Here is a 24,208-nt window from a genome sequence, read left to right as displayed (position 1 = left end):
AGTTTATTTCTTACACAGGGTGAACTTTCACTTTTTACACAGCAAGGTGGAATAACCTCCTTTCCCATATGAACAATAGGTCATACCTGCTACTTTGTTACGTCCTCCAGTGGCATGTGGAAATTGCTTTTAGTGAATCCATCACGATCATCTCCTCCACTCATGAAAATATATCAGCTTCGTCACCCCCCTCCCACCTTTACTCCCCATGCATACACTACCCTGCCAGCAAATCAAGTTAATCCAATCTAAAGGCAAACTCCTCAACCATTAACTTAAAAGATGAGGTATCACATTTGAACATGGTTTCGACTTTACCAGATTTTTCATAGTCAGATTAAATCTTATTTAGGATACAAGTAGAGCAAGGACGGGACAGAAAAATGCACGGGAGTACACCGAGTTTGTCAGTTTAATTTTTTTTCACCGTCACAGTAAATCTTCAGAATGAAGCTGATGAAAAGCATCGAGATCCCTGTTCTCTAGCTTAGGCAGATTCATTTGTTCCTTTATGCTGCTCCGTCAACATTTCAAAAGATGTACGCATTGCCAAACTATTCGATAAAGGCTCGGCAATCATCACTATTATTCTGGGAGTACCTTTCACTAGTCATTAATCAAAGGATTATCTGGCTGGACCATTTCACTTTGCAGCAGGATGCGGGATGATTGGATATCACCACAGACAACTCAATGAAATGATAAAAAACAACTTCAATACAACCTAAAATTGGAAAATGTCAAACCATTGCTCCTCAAAAAATATTATCCCTGAAGGCTGCTAATATCAGTCAGAAACAAACAGTGCCTGGAATCCAAGTTAGATGCTGATCATCATAGCTTCCAAAGAGAATGGGGCAGTGATGGAGGAGACAGTGCCGCTATCTCCCAGTAGCAGGGACTTGATTTGATCCAGAATTCTGGTGTTTTCGTGGAGTTCGCATTTTCACTCTGACCACATGGCTTTCCTCTGGATGTGCCTGTTTCACAAGAGGTGCTTGTTAGTTGGTTGAGCAGCAGACACAAAATGCTGGTGGAGCTCAGCCAGTCAGAAAGCAGTATCGATGGAGGAAAATAAACAGTTGACACTTTGGGCCAGGGAAGGGGACAGAAGGCAGAATAAGAGGACAGGCAGGTAATGGGTGAGCCCAGGTGAGGGAGAAGGAGTGTGGGCAGAGGGAGGGGGGATGATACGAGAGGTGATAGGTTAAAGAGGTAAAGGGCTAAAGGAGGAGGTGAGGACAGTAGTCAGTGGAATAAAGGAAAGGAGGGGAGGAACCAAGGGAAGTGATGAACAGGTTATGAGATTGAGGGAAGAGAAACAGTAAGAGGGCCATTTCTCTCTCCTGATCTCCTTTCCTGGTACTAACTCCTTTACAAGATTTCCATCTTTTTACTTATCTCTGTGAGTGTGACAAGTACTACACCTCCTCCCTCACCACCATTCAAAGACCCTAAACAGTACTTCTAGGTGTGGCAGCAACTCACCTGTGAGACTTCCAAGGTCACGTCTATTTATTTATTTAGAGACACAGCGTGGGACAGGTCCTTCTAATGTTACCCAGCAGCCCTCTGATTTAACCCAAACCTAATCACAGGACAATTTACAATGACCAATTAATCTACTAACTGGTACGTCTTTAGACTGTGGGAGGAAATCAGAGAACCTGGGGAAAGCCCACATGCTTCTTAGGAAGCACGTCCAAACTTTCTTACAGAGGATGCTGGAATTGAGCTTCGAACACTGATGTTCTGAGCTTTAATACCGCCGTGTTAACTGCTACACTACTATGGTACCCAGTGCAGCCTCACCTCTATTGGCAAGAACCAGCACAGATTGGGAAACCTCCTTGTTCAGCATCTTCTGTAAACAGCCAGGCTCTTCTAGTGGCTACTGATTTCAATCTGACTTTCCACTCCCACACCAGCATGTCTGTCCATAACTGTCTCTACTGCCATAATGAGGCCAGGATCAGGTTGGAAGAGGAATACTTTATATTCCATCTGGGTAATCTCCTATCTGATGGCATGAACATCAATTCCTCTAACTTCCAGTAACACCTCCCCTCTGTTACACACCCTACCCTCATCACCTTTTTTTTCCTTTTTTCTCCTCCATTCTAGTGGCTTTCTCACCCTTTCTCTTCTCCTCCTTTGCCCTCATGAACTGCCTATTACCTCACTCTAATTCACCACCTCATCCTCTTTCTCCCATGATCCACTGTCCTCTTCAATCAGATTCCCCCTTGTACTCCTCCCCCTCCCTTCACCTTCTTATTTGGGCTTCTGCCCCCTTACTTTCCAGTCCCGATGAAAGGTCTCAGCCTGAAACATTGAATGCTATAGATGCTGTCTGACCTGCTGAGTTCCTCTAGGATGTGGTGCGAACTGCTCAAGAATCTCTTGGGGCTATGAGATTAATAGGCTGCTGTAAGTTACCCTGGTGGCAGGAGAACCAAGTGGCAAGACAGAGCCATGGAGCCCTACTGCACCAAAACAGGCTGTTTAGCCACTCCATGTCCATCTATCATCTATCCTCTCTAAACCCACATACCAACACTTTGTCTCCAGCCTTCTATGCCTTGGCAATTCACATACCCATCTAGATAGGCTTTAAATGTTCTGAGAACATCTACTTTCACCAACAGCCAATCAGGCACTCTGATGTGATGGGCATGAGGGGGGAATGAGCTACTGAGAAAAAGAAGAGGGGAATTGTGATTGTAGGAAATATTTTGGGAGCTAGCGTGGACTGAATGACTCTGATATTTGTGAGATCCATCTCAGAAAATGTTTCTTCCTTTTTCCACTCACTATCCTGCGCACACAAGCGCATGAACACCACTGTGGACCAGCAATCTAGTAGGCCCAGCTACACAGCTGATAGAATTCCACAATTACAGGAGGGGAATTTAAATTCTGTGAGTTAATTTACGTTGGAATAAAAGGCCTTGATCTCTGTCCATGTGACAACAGGGCTGTTGCAAAATCTATCCAGATTATAATGTCCTTCTGCAAAGGAACCCTTCTGTCTTTTGTTAAAGATCTACATATAACTTAATTCAAACTTTTAACACATTAACAAGTTCAAAGGCATTTAGGGATAACCAGTAAAATGTGTTCATCAGCACTTCACATCTTGCCAGAGACACTGCTGACATTTTACAAATGAATAAAAAGAAATCTGCGTCTGCTCTGCCCCATTCTGAAAAAAATCATTGCTGTTGGTTTATGTTTCAGTATTTGTAATTATTGCCTCTACTGTTATTTCTGAACAGTTTAGTTGTAAAACAGATGCACAAATCACATTCGACCAAATTCCTGTGGAATAGTAACTGCCAGAAAGCATCAATAGTGCGTGTTTTTAAGGATCAACACCAACAGAAGAGCTATTCTCCATGTGGCCAAACTAGAGAAGCAAAAACAAAAAAAACAGAGAGAGTTGCTTCCAGGGCTATTGTTACACTGCCAGTAATAAAGCATCGACTGAGGTCAGGTTGGCAGCCAGAGTGCAGCTGGTGTAGCGGGACCACATGGCACAACAGGCAAAAATAATGAGACAGTGTTAGAGGTGGCATGCAATATTAATACTCAAGCTTGTGTAAAGCTACCAACTGTATGCCTGCCCAAAACTAAATTAAAACGTGTGTTCTCTTTGTTTATGGAATTGAAAGAAAATCTATTCCTAGTAAAGTGTCTTATATTATTTCTGATGCATTGTTATTTCTTTATTGTTGCCAGTAATGCAGGTACTTCTTATGAGCCACTTGTGTTACTTCACTTAGCACTTCTGCCCTCAATAAATCAACAATTCCATTTCATTTTATGAGAAGACTTGTGTAAATATGCCAGACCAAAGTACTCAATCACTTCAAGTTGAAAATCAGCATGGAATAGCCCAAATTATTCTTACATGACCATGCAAACTGGAACATCAAAACTGGTCCCAATTAAGGGAACACTTTCATGTGTTTATTGAAAATAGGTTTATGATGTGCGGCTGGCAGGATGAAAGGTTCCCTGCACATCTAACATGTGGTTTCTGCAGGGACACAATTAGCATCAAGTGTGAGATGGACCAAAACTCAGTGACCTAGGAGTGATTGATGCAGCAGAATAAAAAGGAACTCTACTCGGTGCTTAACAAATGGTGCAAACGGCCTGCAAGTGATTGATGAGAAGAGAGCAGAAGAACTTTAGACCACATATAACCGTGCTGGAGGCGACCTGGGGTTGTTAACGGAATGGGTTGCAGAGCCAATTCATGATGAACATATTATTGAGAGACTAGAACAGGTTACCAGAATTTAAATGCAATGCACGGTATAGGTTAAAAACCTCATATATTCTATCACTGATGCTTACAACTGTCCAAGCCCTACACCTCTCCACATTTCTACTACTGTCTCTGCTCTTTTACGATGCTCTTTAAAGATTCTTCATTGATCTAGCTCTTGGTTATCTGGCGTAACATCTTCATGCATTGCTCCAGAGCAAATTCTGTCTGATAGTGCAATGATATTCCTCAAGGTATCTCGTTGCTTCCCCTTTCCTTTCCAGCCCTTACGGAGGGTCTGGGCTTGAAACGTTAAATACTTACTCCCATCCATAGATGCTGCCTGACCTGCTAAGTGGCTCCAGTATTTTGTGTGTGTTTCTCTGGACTTCCAGCAACTACAGAATCTCTTGTGTTTGTCATTATGTTAGAAACACTGTCTAAATGCCTGATATTAGTGTTGCTGATTCTATATCATGCCACAACTGACAAAGAATGAAACAATTTTGCTTGTTTCTGTGAAACAGCTCAAGTTCAAGTTTAATTGTCATTCAACCGGACATGAATAGAGCCAAATGAAACAGTGTTCTCCTGGGGCCAAGGCTGCAAAACAGAGCACCAACAGCGCACAGACAATACAGCACATATAGTTACGATAGCAGAAAAACAGAGTCACAGAGAAAGGAATGGCCCAGGTCCCTGTGTGGCATGTCTTGGAGATTGATGGTGCATGGGATATTGTCCTGGTCCAGTTAGTCTTCCACTGAGCGAGCAATGAAGGGCAATACCAATGAGAGGGTACACTGCCCAGCCCAGTACGGATTCTAGCCCACCCACAGAGGCTTCTGCTCTCTCTCCCACACCACCTCAAAGCCTCCTCTCCTGGGCAGCTGCAGTGGGTGACACCACAACATGAGAGTCCAGCTCTTGCAACAACTGCGGCAACACAGCTTCCGCACCACTGGTCTCGCCAATGAACCCACAAACCGGAGTTGTGCATTACCAACGCCCAGCAGGGTCTTGCGATCGCAGTAAGACCTCCAAGACGATCATTTGTACCGTTGTTGGACTGTGCAATGCCTCCACATAACAGAAGAACACACAAGCCCAGGTGAAAACACAGCACACAGCTCCATTGTTACTGAGCAGCTCCCTGGGGGAGACCTGCAGTACTTGATGTTCTTAATATCAAGCAGTGTCTTGCGATCATAAAAAAGACATGCAGAACAAACAATTACATCTTTGGTTCGACCCAGAGAAGCTACTACAACCGTTCACATCATCATCTTAACCTTTCCTAAAGACTTTAGGATAGTTTACATTAATGGTATAAATAAGTACATTGTGGAAGGAATATCACCCATTTCATATATATCATTGCTAACCTGGAGGAGTATTATTCTGCTTCTTGGCCACCTGTATTGACTGACATGGTACTGTAACATGTATTTAAACTCTGTTAAACTAGTTCTTGCTTGTAGTAAGACAAACATAGTGGGAAGTTTTACACCCACATCTTACTTTAATGAATTACTTTTTCACTTTGGCAAGATAAAACCATATCACTTCCTAGATACTGCTATAACTTTCTCTTTGAACAGTCATCTTGATTAGAAAAGTTCTAAACAAACTTTCTTTCAAAATATACACCATACAACAGCCTAATTAAAACACTCAATGCCTCTTTCTATACTCAAAGGAGTAAGATGTACCATTCTATGCATCTGATTAGTCTCTTCACCCAATTATTTTCAGCCAGGATTTTACTACGTTGTTTAAATCTATGGTAGAAGTACAATGCATTACATATTGATAGGAGGGATAAGATATATATCCCATTAGCAGCACAGAGCATAACTCACCGGCAAGTTAGCAGATACCCTCTAACTATTCAGCATACAAATCATATTATATTTTATATGGGAGTGCTCAGTCCTGAAAAAAAATGGGTAGCGGACTCATTCCTAACTGAGAGATTGCTTTCATGTGTTTAATGAAAATGGGCTTAATCTGTGAGCGGGCAGGATGAAAGGTTGCCTGCATGTTTAACATGCAATATCTGCAGGGACGCAATTAGCATCAAATGCAAGATAGAACCATCAAGAGGACTGAACAAGAAAGTGAGAATAACACTGCTTAATTTTTTTTCATATATATGTCTCAGGCTGTTGTAGGCTAGCTTGTGACCATCCCCATAAATTAATCCTTCAACTGATGTCCAGGGAATAGTAGCTTCTGTTTCTGTCTTCAGAGAATTGTTGAAAGACATTACAGAGCCAATTGACATTAACTTTGATTGGGATGGGGAGATGGGGATGAATGGAGCGTAATGACAGACTCACATCTATCTCCTGGGAAGTTCCACCTTCAATTGGACAGAGATCCTCTTTGATCTCAGCCCCTGACCTCATAAAATCATGTAGCATATATGATCCATTATGCCTGCTCCAGTTCTTTGGGAGATTTCTGCACTTATTCTCACATTCTCTCTCTCGTCAAAACCCTGTATTTTTCATTTTTCAAATATATATTCAATTCACTTTATAAAATTACTGTTCACTCTGTTGCCAATACACTTATTTCCCCCCCAGATTGCAATTTAGTTTGCCAATGTAAAACAAAATCTTCTTATCTCCAGACACTTAATTAAATCATCACCCATATTTTGGATAATCCTTCAATTGGCCAAATAACCTAACCATGGTATGGTAATGGAATAATTCGATGTAATCAGTTGCAGCAATGAGGCACCTATGTTATAAATATTGACCTAGAAGTCGTTATAGAATCAAAACTGCATCAGCCAAAAAATAATGGGCAGGAAAATACTGGAAATCCATCAAAAATTCCCCATCCTCTTGTAGTTGGCGAGAAGGGAGTAAACATCTTAAAGATAAAGACAAGGTTTATTTGTCATGTTGAAACTTACAGTGAAACGTGTTATTTGTATCAAATCAAATGAGCGAGGATTGTGCGGGGGGCAGCCCGCACGTGTTGCATGCTTCCAGTGACAACATAACACCTGCATAATTTATTAATAGTAACCTGTACTTCTTTGGAATGTGGCAGAAAGCCAGAGTACCTAGAGGAAACTCATGCAGTCAAGGGGTGCAGGTACAAACGCCTTAAAGACAGTGGCGGAAATCTAACCCCACTCTTACAACTGGCGCCGTAATTGAAGCGTTTCGCTAACCGCTATGCTGCTGTGCCACCACTTCCGACACAAACGACCAAGCTGTGGAATCAGCCGGAAATAATGAAGATCCCTCCCACCGCCCCTGCACAACACCAACACACACACTCACTCACACTCACACTCATTCACTCACTCACTCACATCCCACAGCTGAGACTTTGAGGTTTACCACCTGTTCACTTGGCTGAACATAACCATCTGAAGGGAAGAATGGAGTTGCACCACATCTCCTGGTCAATGTTTATTATTCAATCAACGTTACTAAAACAGATAAGCTGGTCACTATTTTGCTGATATTTGCTTGCAAATTAATGGCTGTGCTTTTTGCAGTGACTTCACTTCAAATCTTTGATAGTTTTGAAGCTGTTACAGGTAGGAAATGAACATTCTTTTCCTTTTTTTCAGTAGATCATTATTTTAATTTATAAGTTTCAAAGGTTGCTTATCACCTATTTTTGTACTGGCACCGTGCTTCTCGTTTCTCCCTGCATATCTCAAGTTTCAAGCACCAATCTTCGCTTTTAATAAAAATGATTCTTTTTACTGTAATTACTTTTAGAACGGAGTAAAAGCTATAAAAGTCATTACGGCATGACTGTAATTAGCATAACAATCAGCAGTTATTGCCCTGACCTGTCACAACCTGGCACAATCATTTATCGGTACGACCAGATAGATTATGGCCTCGTTAGGGTCAACGTGTATTGACTCTTAACATAAGAGCTAAAGTTGATCTACAAATCCTGTGAACAGAGACTTACTTTCCAGCATTTAAATTGCCTAATTTAGGGCGAAAAAAATCTCCATATTCTCCTCAAGACAATGCCACTGAATAAATTTTAGCATAAGACCACAAGATATAGGAGCAGAATTAGGCCATTGAGCCCATCGTGTTGGCTTAGCAATTCTATCTTGGCTGTTTTATCATCCCTCTCAACCCCACTCTCCTGCCTTCTCTCCATAATCTTGACACCTTCACTCATCAAGAGTCTATCAACCTCCCCTTTAAGCATATCCAATGACTTGGCTTCCGCAGTCATCTGTGGCAATGAATTCCACAGATTCGTTACCCTTTGGCTGAAGGAATTCCTTCTCATTTCTATTCTATAGGGTATCCTTGTATTCTAAGGCTGTGCAGTCTGCTCCTCGACTCCTCCACTATGGGAAGCATCCTCTCCATCTTTGCCTAACACATGTGAATACCAATTCCTGCCTCTGAGTCAGCAGGTTGTGGCTTCAGCTCCTAATCCTGAAGCAAACTTTTTAAATCAAGGCTGCTTGCTATAAAAATCACTGGGCATCCTAAAGGAGTTCACAGCCAAAAGGAATTTGAAATATAGTTATTGCTAAAACATGACAGCCAGCTTGTGCATAGCAAGATTTCACAAATAGTGAGCTCAAGCCCAGGTGATCAGTCTGGAGAATATACTGATTGATAGGTCATTTAATCCTGTTCATGGGCATCACTGGCCAGTCCAACATTCAAAGCCAATCCTCAGCTTCCCTTGGTGAACAAACTTCTTGAATCACTGCAGTCCTTCTGGTCAATATCTCCAGTAGTTTCATTTGTAGAAAGTTGCAGATTTGAGATCCAGAAATAATGAAGGAAGGATGATGTGTGTCCAAATTGCAATGGTGTATGGCTTTGACAGGAAACTGCAAGTGGTGTAAAACTCTCTTGGGTCTTTTTTGCTCATGGTACACAGTGCACAGTTGCCAGTTAGAGAGGAAAGGTGAAAGCTTAACATACTACATTGAATAACAATCATGTGCATTGCTCTGAACTAGATTGCTCCAATCCTCCTGATTGGTGTTGGAGCTGCATTCATCTAGGTGTTATGAATGTGACGCAACTCTGAGGGGCCGAAGGGTACAAAGTCACCCCCTCCTTTTTGAGAATCGCAAGATCGCTATTAATTCGGGTCTGGGACCCAGGAAATGAGAGAGAGAGACACGCGGAACACACAGGGTTTGGAATGTGTCCTGGCCTCAGCGAAACGGAGCCACTGATAACGGTCATTGTCTCTTGGAGATGGAATTGTGTATTGAGTACTGTACTATTCATTGAAGCCCTCAGGGGACAACCAGAGTGGTCTGGTTGAGGGATTGCATCATCCCAACCTGACTGACATCGGAGACCCCGTGAGTAAGGATAAAAGAGGGTCTGGGGAACAACCCCTTTAGACGCACCAGGAGAAACGCTAGAAATCCCATGACAGCGTTTAATAGCGACAGCCGGTGGGGGCTCGTGTGCGTCCTCTGTTGCCTGGGTTGGCGTGGTCACCACGGAAGAACAGTTTAGCTAAAGGAGGGGCCACGAGTGAAAGGCCACGACAACGAGACTCCTGACGGATCGAAATCATAAAAGGAAAATCGGCAAGTTTTTCTCCCAAAATCTCTCTCTCTCTCCAACCATTGCAACTCAGTGGTCCCCAAAGGCTGCAGCCTGCACGAACTGAGTGAACTTTATACTTCCATCGGACAATACATTATCCCCTAGACAACGATAGAGCTTATTTCTTATTGATTATAATTATACCTGCACCTTTATATTTAGTATTGACGACATATATTATCTGTATATTTGCATTGATATTATTTTTGTGTATTTTTACTAATAAATACTGTTAAAAATAGTATCATCAGACTTCAACAGACGTCTCCATCTTTGCTGGTAAGTGACCCAGTTACGGAGTTCGTAACATAGGCAACTGGACAATTGTCCAACATGCCACTGACTTGTGCAACAGTGATGGTAGAAAGGCTTTGTGATGTCAGGAGGTAAGTTATTTGATGAAGGATAGACAGCCACATCTGCTCTTCTAGCCAACAAGTATACATGGGTGGTCCAGTGAGTTGCTGCTCAGTACTGGCCTGGACTTGGTGAATCACAGAAAGCTTACAGCACATTGAAACCACTCTACTCCTCATGTCCATGTCAATCAAAAAAAGACAACTGGGCTAATTTTGTCTATGAATGAAGGCCCAGGATAAATGGTGGATGGGCATCATTGCCTGGTGCTTACATGACACTAATATTACTCGGCACTTGTCAGCCATTGCCTGTATATTGTCTAGGTCTTGTAGCATGCATGAAACAACTGCTTAGTTTTCAAAGGATTTGCAGTCATTATGGAACATTCCCACTTCAGCCTTATTAAGATACTTAGATGCAGCTCACTGACTGAGGAACACCTGCCATGGTAACTCTAGCTAAGATGTTTGACTTCCAACTATGTGGAGGGATGATTTGATCCAGGAGGACTTGGCCTCCTGATTGCCATCAAGTTCAGTCTTACAAGATTTCCTTTACAACTCAGTGATTGAAATGTTGCAAATATCAAAGGCTGACATTGAGCAGGACAGTGGAGCAATGCCCATTCAAAGCAGTTACCATGAGAACTTTCCTACACACCTGAGAAGGGGGATGGAGCCTGGATTTAAAGAATCAACCAAGAGCATAGACCTCCACTGGTACTTCATGGGATCTAAACTGTTACACACTATTCAGAAACAATTTATTTAAAAATGAATGTCTTTTCCTTTGTAAAGACAAATTTGCACGATTGAAGACTTTGATTTATAGAATAGAGATAACACTGCTTCTCAGCTAACATCTGGTTTGATTAGTGAGCTATCGTGCTTTAAACACCAAACAATTAACAAAGCAGAAGTGTATACTTTAATTGGTGAGCAATGTAACTTTGTCAGCAAGTTCTGGAACCCAGTGTCTCAGTGTCCAAATTACCCATCCCAGTCTGTAAGAAAGAAATTATATGGATACAAATTTTACAGTGCTCAAACTTTTATTGATCACAGCCTTTAATATACTCAACAACTGAGCATCTGGAGCCTTTCAAGAAGAATACTCTAAAGAAGATAATACACTGTAAAAAGAAATTTCTCCTCATTCTCAGTCCTAAAGTGCCATCACCTTGCTCTATACCCTCACATTAATGAAACAAATACTTTAACATCAATGCTGTCATTCCCTCTTTGAAGACAGGGATTTATCAGTATTCTGAATAGAATGCTAATCTTATTTGATCTCTATTTTCTCAAGAATCAATTTGATATGTCCTCTGTACCAATGCTGAGGCAAGTACAAGCTTACCTGCACATAATTCTAGAGATGATCCAACAATGCCTTAAATAACTCCAGTTAGACCTTTGCACGCCAGCTTACTTGTAATAAAGGCCAACATATTGTTGCCTTGCTAATTGCTTGCTTCATCCTGTATTACTTTGCTGCATGAATAGAATGCTTGAACAAAACAAATTGCATCTCTGCTCCTTCGGGTGTCTGACTGAAAATGATTTGACATTTCAGACAGGTAAGTCTGCCCCAAAGGGTCAGACCTTGGTTGTTCAGAGAGAGGTAGTCATTTCTTATGAATATTGGTGCTTTTCATTTGGAGTGAGGGGGTGAAGGAGATGGTGGGGTCATTTATGGAATTGTCAGGATTAAGAAGTTAAAAAGACTTCATCCAATTCTAACCTATTTAGAGAACTTAATTAAAAATATATTCTTTATTCATTCATAAAACAGACAGATCCACAGGTATTGCCATGAGAAAATTGTCCCTCAGGGATTGGACTCCAAGTTATTATTACTTCAGTGTGCTGACTCACTCACAGCTCATTTGGAATGAAGCTGGTGACATTTCAGTTGTTTTAAAAGGCAACACTTTGGTGAACTTTTCATGCACACCAATAACAACAACTTGCATTTACCTGGCATCCCTCCTGTGTGGTGAAATATCACAAGCACTCACAGTGCAGAAGTGAAAGACTGCAGAAGAGAAAGTGGTGGCAGCTTGGATGCCAGCAGCATTTCAAGCAATTAGCCTCAAATAGGGACATTCAGCAATTGAGCAACAAATTTCCTCTTTGTGTGAAAATGTGCTCCGCAGCATCACTTCTAAATGGATAAATCAGAACATAAGAACACACAATATTAAATCAATTCATGCAATGAAAATCTAAAGAAATACCTAAGCATGGCTCCAAATCCCTTCTTCTTGACTTTCTTTTCTTGTCTCTCATTTTCCTTCTTTTTGTCCTTTTCCTTTGTTTTTGTTTTCACCTTTTTTTTCTTGTCTTTCTTTTTTTTCCCCTTCTTCATCTTACTGTCAGAGCTCTCCGTATCTTCAAGCTCGGCAGTTCCCTGGAATGCGGATTCACTACCTGGGGTCTCATGGCCTGACTGACAGCTGTCTTCCGAATCTGCTGCAGGTAGGTGAAAAATATAAGCGTGTCAGAAAATAACTCACTTGTCATTATTTTGGGTTTTTTTAAGATTGCATTTTGCATTATTTTGTGGTTCTTCCACCATTAGTCTTTACAATGAATACTCAAATACAACCTCCAACTAAGGCTCTTGCATTAGCGTTCTGAGTCCAATTATTAAGAATAAGTAGTTGAAGGTAGTAAATGGAACTTCACTTTCAACACATATATAACTTACAAGGCTCAAAATCTATTCCTGAGACTTTAGCAAAGTAAGTTTGCAGTCTCATTTCTATAGTTGAAAACTGTGCATTTTCTTGTTGAGACTTTATAATGGGAATGAGGATAGGGTCCTTATTTACCCTCTCAAGTGGATGCAAAACGTCTTCTGGCATATCTGACATAGAGCAAGACCATTCTTCCTAGAGTTCCATCAAAATATCTGAATATTCACCTGGCCTGCTGCATCTACAAGAAACCATAATGGTACTGGTGTTTATAGGGCCTGCTTGCTCTAAAAGGCCCCTATGTTTCCCACATTAACAGCAAGTGCAAATTGGTGTGGAGTCAGTAAGATCTGAAAGTTGAGTAGATACTCAGAGGCCAACATGGGAAAATGGGCTTCAATTCTCGGGTTACTGGGGAACAAAGGAGCTGTTCTGCTGGTTTGGGCTTCATTTGAGTTAGGCTGGACGGGTGAATTGAATAGCTTGGGCTGAAGATAGGTCTCTGCAGTAAATAGTGGAGACAAGGATCTGGTAAGGTAAAATTGAAAGGTGCAAAGACAAACTGACAAGGGCACAAGGTAGTGAAATGGTTATTAATAGTTAGGCAGAGGGATGAGTGCGCCTCCAATTACTTAATCAACACGTAGCCAGGGCAAACCAAATGAACATCAACAGTGTGGAGATTACATTCATGGAGGGTATGAGACGTGGTTTTCTAGATCAATATATTGAGGAACAAACAAGCAAACTGGCATTTTCATTTCAAGCGTGACTAATTTTATGTAATAAGGAAGGGTTAATTAATACCAATTTTATTTTGTTTTTGCTTTCATATTTTATTTTATTAATTTAAAATTAACCCTGGTAGTTGAATGGTCTTTATGGAAAAGTAAATGTGAAACATAAGAGACAAAGTTAATTATTCCAATCTAAAATCAGTGTCTTAAAATGGAAGCAAAGCAGAATAAAGGTATGAGGCATGAATTGTCTACAGTAGATTGGGAAATGACATTTAAATTAAACAAGCATTATTACCATTAATAATACTAATAATAGCAATAAATATCCTTTTAAGGCACAACCCCCCAATGGGAAAAAGAAAAAGTTTAGCAAAAGTTAATATGGGTTCCTTACAGAGTGTCAGATGAAATTATATGAGGATATAAGGAAATGGAAGAGAAATTTAAACAAATATAGACAAGGAATAGTTCCCAGAATTCGAGAAGAACAGAGCCAGAGGATCTGAAAGAAACTAGTGTTCTTAAAAACACAGCACTGGGGCCAAAAGCCAATGAATCTCTAACATTTAATGATGTGGGTTCAAACATTTGAAGAAAGTGCATGGAAATTTTGGATGCACTGGTTCTCAACTTCCCAGATTTCGCAGAGTGTAGAACAATGCCAGCAGACTGGAAATACCAAACCTAAATCCACTATTTATAAAAGAGGGGAGAGAGAGAAATGTGGAAACAACAGACATTTTCATCAAATATCAACAGCAAGGAAAACACTACAATCAGTTATTAGTGATTATCCGAACACACAGAAAATATGAACAGGGCTGTTCGAAGCCTAATATATCTGATAAATCTCTCAAGTTTTTTTCAGGTTGTAACTCACCTAAGAGACAAGGACAAACCTGTTGATGTGATTGGTGTGGACTTTTTGGTGACATAGAAAAGATTATTCAACCAAATTTCAGTACATAGACTGGAAGTAACATACTGCCACAGACTAAGGAGTGAACAGAACACACAAAACAGTTACTGGTAATATACTCATGGACACCAGTGGAACTGACCAGCGAGGCCCAAGGCAGATCTATGGAGGATGTCATCTGTGTGGCCCTACAGTCATCTCTAGAGCATCTGGACAGTAAATTGTTTATTGAATACAGTTCTGCCTTCAGTACTATTTTTCCAAACAAACTCATCACCGAACTCCAGTCCCTGGGAGTTAATGCCTCACCCTGCAACTGGATCCTTCACTTTCTGTCCAACATACTGCAATCAGCAAGGATTGGCAGAGATGCCTTCACCACCATTATTCCAAACACTGGTGCTTCACAAGGTTGCACCCTCAACTGCCCTACTCTACTCCCTGTACAGTTACAATAGTGTGGCCAAATTCTGCTCTTGCTCCATTGACAAGTTGGCAAATGACAAAACCGCAGTGAGCTGGATCTCAGATAATAATGAGTTGGAGTACAGGAAAGAGATAGAGAGCTTAGTGACATGGCATCATCAAAATAACCTTTCTGTCAACGTCAACAAAACAAAGCAGCTGGTCATTGATGTCAGAAGGGGGATGGTATACATGCTCCCGTCTATATCAATGATGTTGAGGCTGAGAGCTTCAAGTTCCTCAGTGTGAATATCTCCAAAAGCTTGTCCTACTCCAGACACATTGATGTCACGGCCAAGAAATATAATTGCCTCCACTTCCACAGGAGGCTGAAGAGATTCAGCGTGTCCAATTTATATTGATGCACCTGGATGCTTAACAGCTTGGAATGGATACTGCTCTGTACATGACCACAAGAAACTGCAGAGGGCTGTGGACATAACATCATAGAAACCAGCATCCCCTCCATGGACTCTGCCTGTATTTATCACTGCCTCAGTAAAGAAGCAGGCAGAATCAAGGACCCTACATATCCCAGACATTCTCTCTTCTCCGTTCTCCCATGAGACAGAAGATACAACAGCTTGAAAACACATATCACCAGGCTCAAGGGCAGCGTCTATCCTGCTACTATCAGACTCTTGGACAGACATCTTGTACAATCAGATGGACTCCTGGCCTCACCACTTCGTTACGAGCTTACATGTTTTTGTTCAACTGTACTGTACTTTTTCAGTAGCTATTACACTTGTTGGCACATGGCTAAGTGGCTAAAGCACTGGTCTAGTGATCTGAAGGTTGCTAGTTCGAGCCTCAGCTAAGGCAGCGTGTTGTGTCCTTGAGCAAGGCACTTAACTCTGCTCTGCAACAACAGCGGTACCAAGCTGTATCGGCCCTTGCCCTTCCCTCGGACAACAGCGGTGGCGTGAAGAGGGGAGACTTGCAGCATGGGCAACTGCTGGTCTCCCATACAACCCTGCCCAGGGCACAAATCCATGGTGTCTCAAGACTAACAGATGCCCATTACGCTTGATTTTTCATTGCTGTTGATTTTACTTTGTTCTCGCTCAATGCATTATGCAAGGATTTGAGTCATCTAAATAGTAAACAAGTCAAACTTTTCACTGTATCTTGGTACACGTGACAATAATAAACCAACCCTAAAATAAACTATAAAACCAAATATAAAAAAAGAGTAGAAATAAATGTTCTTTTACATGCTGGGAGGCTGAGGGTGCCACAAAGAACAGCACTCCACAATCTATATCATTGATTTGAAAGAGAACAAGCACAATAAATCTATGCTTCCTGGTGATAAAGGCTGGGTGGCTCTGTAGGTTGTAAGGAGGAGGTAGGGAAGACTAGTGGATTTAAACAAGCTAAGTGAATGGACAAGCAAATGGAATGTAATATGGAAAAATGAGAAATAACCTGCCCTAATGGGGAGAAGGAAAATATATTAATTGGTGAAAGATTGAAAAGCATTGCTATTAAGAAGGACCTGAGTATCCTTGTACATGAATCATTGAATGTTAATGTGCAGATACAGCAGGCAATTAATAAAGCAAATTGTCTACTGGCATTTAATGTAGCAGGATCTGAGTACAAAAGAAACGGCATCTTAATGCAATTATGTAGGTGAGACCGCACCAGAAATTTTATGAATAGGTCTGAACTTCCTTCCTATGAAAAAGATTACTTGAACCAGAGGGAGTACAACAAGATGGATTTACCTTACCAATGTGGATTCTCCAAGAGGCCAACAATGGGGGACTGCTTTGTCAAGGACTTTTGCTCTGTCCACTTCAAAAGGCAGGGTCTCCCAGTGGCTCCACCTCACTCACTACCATTCAGGGCCCCAAACTCTCCTTCCAGTGAAGTGATACGTCACCTGAACGTCTGTCAGGGTCATCTCTTGTATCTGGTGCTCCCAGTGTGGCCTCCTCTACATCTGTGAGGCAATGGGGGATAACTTTGTCGAGTACTTCACTCTGTTTGTCACTAAAGGCAGAAGGATCTCCTGATGGCTACCCATTTCAATTCATCTTCGCATTCCCATACTAACATGTCTGTCCACAGCCTCTACTGCCATGTCAAACTTAAGTTGGAGAACAATGCCTCATATTTGATCTCGGTGGCCTCCAACCTGATGGCATGAACATTGATTTCTCTAATTTCCAGTAATTTCTCCCCTCTCCTTCCTTTTCCCCTTTTTCATTCCCCACTTAACCCTTCTCACCTCCTCATCTGCCCATCACCTCCATCTGGTTTCCCTCCTTCTTCTCTTTCTTCCACAGTCCACTGTCCTCTCCTATTAGATTCCTTCTTCTTCAGCTCTTTCACCCATCCCCTCTCAGCTTATTACTTCATCCCACTCTTCCACCTATCCACTTTCCCCCTCCCCTTGTCTAACCTATCATTTTACAGCTGATACACCCTTGCCTCCACCTCCATTTCTTATTTTGGGTTCTGCCCCCTTCATTTCCAGTCGTGATGAAGAGTCTCAGCCTGCAATGTTGACTGTTATTCCCCTCCAGAGATGTTGCCTGACTTGCTAGTTTCAACGTTCATTTATTCACAGCTTTAACCACATTAAAAGACAATGTTCTATGAACAATTCTCTGCAGTCTTATGGTTCCTTACTCCTTTGATGCTCTTTGATTACGTTCAGATATTCATAATATTCCAGATTTTTACCACTGACCTCAATGGTTTTAGTAAGAAAGCTGAATTATTAGTGCAGTACACCCCGGCATTAAAGACAGGCTACGTTTCCTAGAAAGCAGTCTGTTTTACAATTTTTCATAACATGATCCACTGATACAAACTGACAAAATTTTTGTTTCTTCAGCATCTTGTATTTATTTTTTTAATTCTGTAAGAACAAAATAAACTTCCATAATTGGTAGCGCTTTGTGTATTCCATAAGAGTGAATATTCATTGCCAAAACTGCCTTAACACAGAGATAAGAGATCACTTGAGTTAACTAAGATGTTACCCTGGCAGCCCTTCTACTTTCTTAGAAGTTTGAAAAGATTCAGCATATCATCTAAAACTTCGACAAACTTCTGTAGATGCGTAATAGGGAGAACACAGACGAGTTGCATCATGGTCTGGTGTAGAAACAGCAATGCCCTTGAAGTGAAAAGCCTAGAAAGAGTAGTAGATACATCCCAGTCCATCAAGAGTGAAGCAGTCTCCACCACTGAACACATCTACAAGGAGTGCAGTCACAGGAGAACATCCATCAAAGACCCCCACCATCCAGGCCATCTCTCTTCTCGCTGCTATCATCAGGAAGGAGGTATCCTGCAGTGGGAAGGAGAACAGCCAGGGGTCGTGGTACATATTGGTACCAATGACATAGGTAGGAAAAGAGAAGATGTCCTGAAAACAGACTGCAGGGAGTCAGGAAGGAAGTTGAGAAGCAGGACCACAAAGGTAGTAATCTCGGGATTACAGCCTGTGACACATGACAGTGAGTATAGGAATAGAATTAGGTGGAGGATAAATGTGTGGCTGAGGGATTAGAGCAGGGAGCAGGGATTCAGATTTCTAATCATTGGGACCTCTTCTGGGGCAGGTGTGACCTGTTGAACGAATTCTAGTGGGACCAATATCGTGGCGGGGAGGTTTACTAAGGCTACTGGGGAGAGTTTAAACTAGAATTGTTGGGGGATGGGAAAAGAACTGAAGAGACTGGGGAACAGGAGGTTGGCTCACAAATAGAGAAAGGTTGTAGACAGTGCAAGAGGGAGGATAGGCAGGTAATAGAGAAGGGATGCGCTCAGACCGAAGGCTTGAGATGTGTCTATTTTAATGCAAGGAGTACTGTGAACAAAGCGGATGAGCTTAGCATGTGGATCAGTACTTGGAGCTATGATGTGGTGGCCATTAGAGACTTGGATGGCTCAGGGACTGGAATGCTTACTTCAAGTGCCGGGTTTTAGATGTTGCAGAAAGGACAATGAGGGAGGCAAGAGAGGTGAAGAGGTGGGGGCATGGCACTGTTAATCAGAGATAGTGTCATGGCTGCAGAAAAGGTGGACGCCATGGAGGGATTGTCTACGGAGTCTCTGTGGGTGGAGGTTAGGGACAGGAAGGGGTCAATAACTTTACTGGGTGTTTTTTATAGGCTGCCCAATAATAACAGGGATATCGAGGAGCAGTTAGGCAAACAGATCCTGGAAAGGTGTAATAATAAGTGTTGTTGTGGTGGGAGATTTTAATTTCCCAAATATCGATTGGCATCTCCTTAGAGTGAGGGGTTTAGATGGGGTGGAGTTTGTTAGGTGTTATCAGGAAGGTTTCTTGACACAATACCATAAATTCCAGTGTATAAGCAGAGAATTTGGCCCTAAATTTTGGTCCTAAAATTAGGGGGTCGGCTTATACAGAGGTTGCCAACTTTGGAAAAACGAATACATGGAAGACAGGTCGTATTTATTGGCTGTTTTTGAGTCAATTTCATTCCACTGTTGATGCATGAATTCTTTGGTTTGTGTAAACTCACATCTAGTGACTGCATCAAACCACCAGGGATGACTGCAATGTCCGTATTTTCAGCTTTCAATGCTGCTTTTGCCTCACCTGACAAGTGCGCTTTGAACATGTCCCAGACAAGTAGCGACTTTTCCTTCCTGACACCTTCAGGACGTCGACGCAACACCTCTTTAACCCACTTCAAGCAACCCGCTTCATCCATCCAGCAGCGTTCTTGAACGTAAACAATACCTCGCGGGAATTTTCTGAGCAATCTTTGTTTTAACACAAGATCATGTCTATCCATAAATCGGGTGCACCAACTTCGCATAACTTTGAAATTTTCGCTGACCTCACAGTGTTTTTTGTCCCATTTCAACACTTGAACTCGAATCATTTCTCTGGTAACAGTGTATCCTGACGATCGCTGGTGATTCACCCACTCTAAAACTTTTTCTTCCAGTTCTGGCCACTGGCATGTTTTCCTGCGGTTTGCACAATTCGTCTTTGGCATTTTCGTCAGTGTGTCCTCTGCCTTTCTCCACTCTCTCGTTTACACTAAATTTCTTAGCAGCTGCAGAATTATTCATTCCTTTAGCAAAATCAACAACCTTCAGCTTGAAGCCAGCATCATATCACATTTGCTTTAATCTTTTGTACATGGTGGTCGCAAACTCAATACTGAGTACACGTACTGATCCCGCCACCCCGTGTTATGTTTTAACGAGATTATGTTGGGCGCTAAATGGTTTCACGGGGGTTACATTTCAGAGGAGTCTTTTCCATTGGAAATCTAATCCAAAATTTCTCCCCCTGATTTATTTATGAAGAATTTGCTTACAACGCTCTACAATGTGTAGGCGTGTTTTCTTAGCAGGTACTGGTTCACAAAATTTCCAGGTTCTGGATCTGGCAAAGCTGAGTACTGGCATGTGAGATCTTGTGATCTTTTCTGGTTAAATCAAAAACCTCTACAAAAGGGGTCGGCTTATACAAATGTAACATGAAAAAGTCACTTTTTTAACCTTGAAAATGGGGGTCGGTTTATACTCCGGAATATACGGTATATAGATAAGCCAACAAGAGAAGAGATGGTACTTGATCTGGTATTGGGAAATGAACCTGGTCAGGTGTCAGATCTCACAGTGGAAGAGCATTTTGGAGATAGTGATCATAATTCTATCTCCTTAACAATAGCATTGGAGAGAGATAGGAACGGACAAGTTAGAAAAGTGTTTAATTGGAGTAAGGGGAATTATGAGGCTATCAGGCAGGAAACTGGAAGCTTAAATTGGAAACAGATGCTCTCAGGGAAAAGTACAGAAGAAATGTGGCTAATGTTCAGGAGATATTTGTGTGGAGTTCTGCATAGGTACGTTCCAAAGAGGCAGGGAAGTTATGGTAGGGTACAGGAACCGTGGTGTACAAAGGCTGTAATAAATCTAGTCAAGAAGAAAAGAAAAGCTTACAAAAGGTTCAGAGAGCTAGGTAATGTTAGAGATCTAGAAGATTATAAGGCTAATAGGAAGGAGCTTAAGAAGGAAATTAGGAGAGCCAGAAGGGGCCATGAGAAAGCCTTGGCGGGCAGGATTAAGGAAAACCCCAAAGCATTCTACAAGTATGTGAAGAGCAAGAGGATAATATGTGAAAGAATACGATCTACCAAGTTTGACAGTGGGAAAGTGTGTATGGAACTAGAGAAAACAGCAAGGGAATTAATGAATACTTCACTTCAGTATTCACTATGGAAAAGGATCTTGGTGATTGTAGTGTTGACTTGCAGCAGACCTGAAAAGCTTGAGCATGCAGACAGCAAGAAAGGATCTATTGGAGATTTTGGAAAGCATCAAGTTGGGTAAGTCGTCGGGACTGGATGAAATGTACCTCAGGCTACTGTGGGAGGCAAGGTAGGAGATTGCTCTGGCGATGATTTTTGCATCATCAATGGGGACGGGAGAGGTTCCAGAGAATTGGAGGGTTGCAGATGATGTTCTTTCATTCAAGAAAAAGGAGTAGAGATAGCTCAGGAAATTATAGACCAGTGAGTCTTACCTCAGTTGATGGAGAAGATCCTGAGAGGCAGGATTTATGAATACTTGGAGAGGTATAATATGATTAGGAATAGTCATCATGGCTTTGTCAAGGGCAGGTCGTGCCTCACAAGCCTGATTGAATTTTTTGAGGATGTGACTAAACACATTGATGAAGGAAGAGCAGTAGATGTAGTGCATATGTATTTCAGCAAGGCATTTGATAAGGTACCCCATGCAAGGCTTATTGAGAAAGTAAGGAGGCATGAGATCCAAGAGGACATTGCTTTGTGGATCCAGAACTGGCTTGCCCACAGAAGGCAAAGAGTGGTTGTAGATGGAGTTCTGCATGGAGGTCGGTCACCAGTGGAGTGCCTCAGGGATCTGTTCTGGAACCCTTACTCTTGGTGATTTTTATAATTGACCTGGATAAGGAAGTGGAGGGATGGGTTAGTAAGTTTGCTGATGACACTAAGGTTGGAGGTGTTGTGGATAGTGTGGAGGGCTGTCAGAGGTTACAGCAGGACATTGATAGAATGCAAAACTGGGCTGAGAAGTGGCAGATGGAGTTCAACGCATATTAGTGTGAAGTGGTTCATTTTGGTAGGTCAAGTATGATGGCAGAATATAGTATTAATGGTACGACTCTCCGCAGTGTGGAGGATCGGGGGATCTTGGGGTACAAGTCCATAGGATGCTCAAAGCAGTTGCGCAGGTTGATTCTGTGGTTATTGGCCTCCATCAATCGTGGAATTGAATTTAGGAGAGGTAATGGTGAAGCTATATAGGACCCTGATCAGACCCCAGTTGGAGTACTGTGCTCAGTTCTGGTCATCTCACTACAGGAAGGATGTGGAAGCCATAGAAAGGGTGCAAAGAAGGTTTACAAGGATATTGCCTGGATTGGGGAGCATGTCTTATGAGAATAGGTTGAGTGCACTCGGCCTTTTCTCCTTGGAGCAACGGAGGATGAGAGGTGACCTGATAGAGGGGTATAAGGTGATCAGAGGCAGTGATCGTGTGGATAGTCAGAGGCTTTTTCCCAGGGCTGAAATGGTTGCCACAAGAGGACACAGGTTTAAAGTGCTGGGGAGAAGGTACAAAGGAGATGTCAGGGGTAAGTTTTTTACTCAGAGAGTGGTGAGTGCATGGAATGGGCTGCCGGCAATCGTGGTGGAGGCGGATACGATAGGATCTTTTAAGTGACTTTTGGATAGATACATGGAGCTTAGAAAAATAGAGGGTTATAGGTAAGCCTAGTAAGTTCTAACGTAGGGACATGTTCGGTACAACTTTGTGGGCCGAAGGGCTGTATTGTGCCATAGGTTTTCTATGTTTCTATGAGGTACAAGGGCCTCAAGACTCAGACCAGCAGTTTCAAGAACAGTTATTTACCCTCAACAATCAGGCTCTTGAACCAGAGGGGTTGACTTCACTAAACTTCACTCACCCCATCACTGACCTGTTCCCGCAACCTATGGACTCACTTTCAAGGACTCTTCATCTCGATATTCATTGTTTGTTGGTTTGTTTGTTTATTTATTATCTTTTTTCTTTCCTTCTGTACTTTCACGGTTGTTAACATGTGCATATTGGTTGTTTGTTCGTCCGGTTGGGTGTAGTCTTTCACTGATTCTCTTCTGCTTCTTGTGTTTATTGTGAATGACCGCAAGAAAATGAATCTCAGGGTTGCTTATGGTGACATATATGTACTTTGATAATAAATTTACTTTCAAATTAAGGCATTGTCTATTGGTGAGTCCTCAGATCCACATATTCTAGTGTAGTGTGTGCGCGCGTGAGTGGTGGCTGTAGTTAGTGGTTGGGCCTTTTAACACAGAGGTACTCGGTACTCATAATGAAAGCATATGCACAAGCATCTGGGATGTTATGCACTCAATCCTGGTGCTGGATCGACAGCCTACAGCAGTTTAAGACATAACTTAATAGAAAAGAGTTGTCTCAGAAATCAGGCATTACTGAATCTCTTTGAGCACTTAACCTTAATACAAAACTTTATTTATTGGCCAAAGAGGGGAGAATGCCACAGAATGTGCCTAGTGGTACTGTGAATCTCATATGATCATCATTTGGATGTTATGAACAAAGAAGAAGTGGTTATGGATAAAAGAAGCGCAGAATGCCCCTTCAAACTAAATTACAACACCAGTGAAAGCAGATGAAAGCTTTAAATGGTAACTAAAACGACCCTGAACTATGGTGAGGGAATTCTAAACACAAAGGGCCATTTACATGGTACAATGGTATGGATGTGTTTTTCTGAGCCACATGAACGGGGCTTGGTTGTAAATCATTCTATAGGTGACAAGCTAGATGACCATCAAGTACAGAATGTTGGAGGAACAAGCAAATTAGAAATCCCAATCCAGTCAGTGACATATTTAATCAAAAACAGGAATAAGAACAAAAAGCATGGTATCTTCCTGTGGTGACTATAAATTACCTGCATTTTGTGTGTTGATCAAGCTGAAATACTTCTAACATGTTAATCTTCAGCTGGATATTCATTTTAGTTTATAACACAATTTGAATCTTCATTTTTATGGTCTGAGTTTAGTTAAGAATCTGATGTGGCTTGGCTAATCGGTAGGAATGGACCATTCAGGAGGGAAATAACAAGCA

General features: G+C 41.8%; 1 protein-coding gene across 5 annotated transcripts in view; it reads right to left on the bottom strand.

Moving 5' to 3' along the window:
* The window catches only part of pard3bb (par-3 family cell polarity regulator beta b), a 1,128,463-nt gene that overhangs the window by 434,628 nt on the left and 669,627 nt on the right, over nt 1–24,208 (bottom strand). For 4 of the 5 annotated variants that reach the window (XM_059967326.1, XM_059967321.1, XM_059967325.1 and 1 more), the window contains one exon: nt 12,467–12,701. In XM_059967326.1, coding sequence (XP_059823309.1) covers nt 12,467–12,701 — 235 coding nt within the window. The remainder of the gene's footprint in view (nt 1–12,466; nt 12,702–24,208) is intronic. The other variant, XM_059967323.1, reaches the window with a different exon arrangement.

The sequence above is a fragment of the Hypanus sabinus genome, chromosome 4 (assembly GCF_030144855.1).
Source record: "Hypanus sabinus isolate sHypSab1 chromosome 4, sHypSab1.hap1, whole genome shotgun sequence".
In the NCBI taxonomy this organism is placed as follows: Eukaryota; Metazoa; Chordata; class Chondrichthyes; order Myliobatiformes; family Dasyatidae; genus Hypanus; species Hypanus sabinus.
Note: the sequence above shows the minus strand (reverse complement) of the source record. Positions and strands in the feature narration are given on the sequence as shown.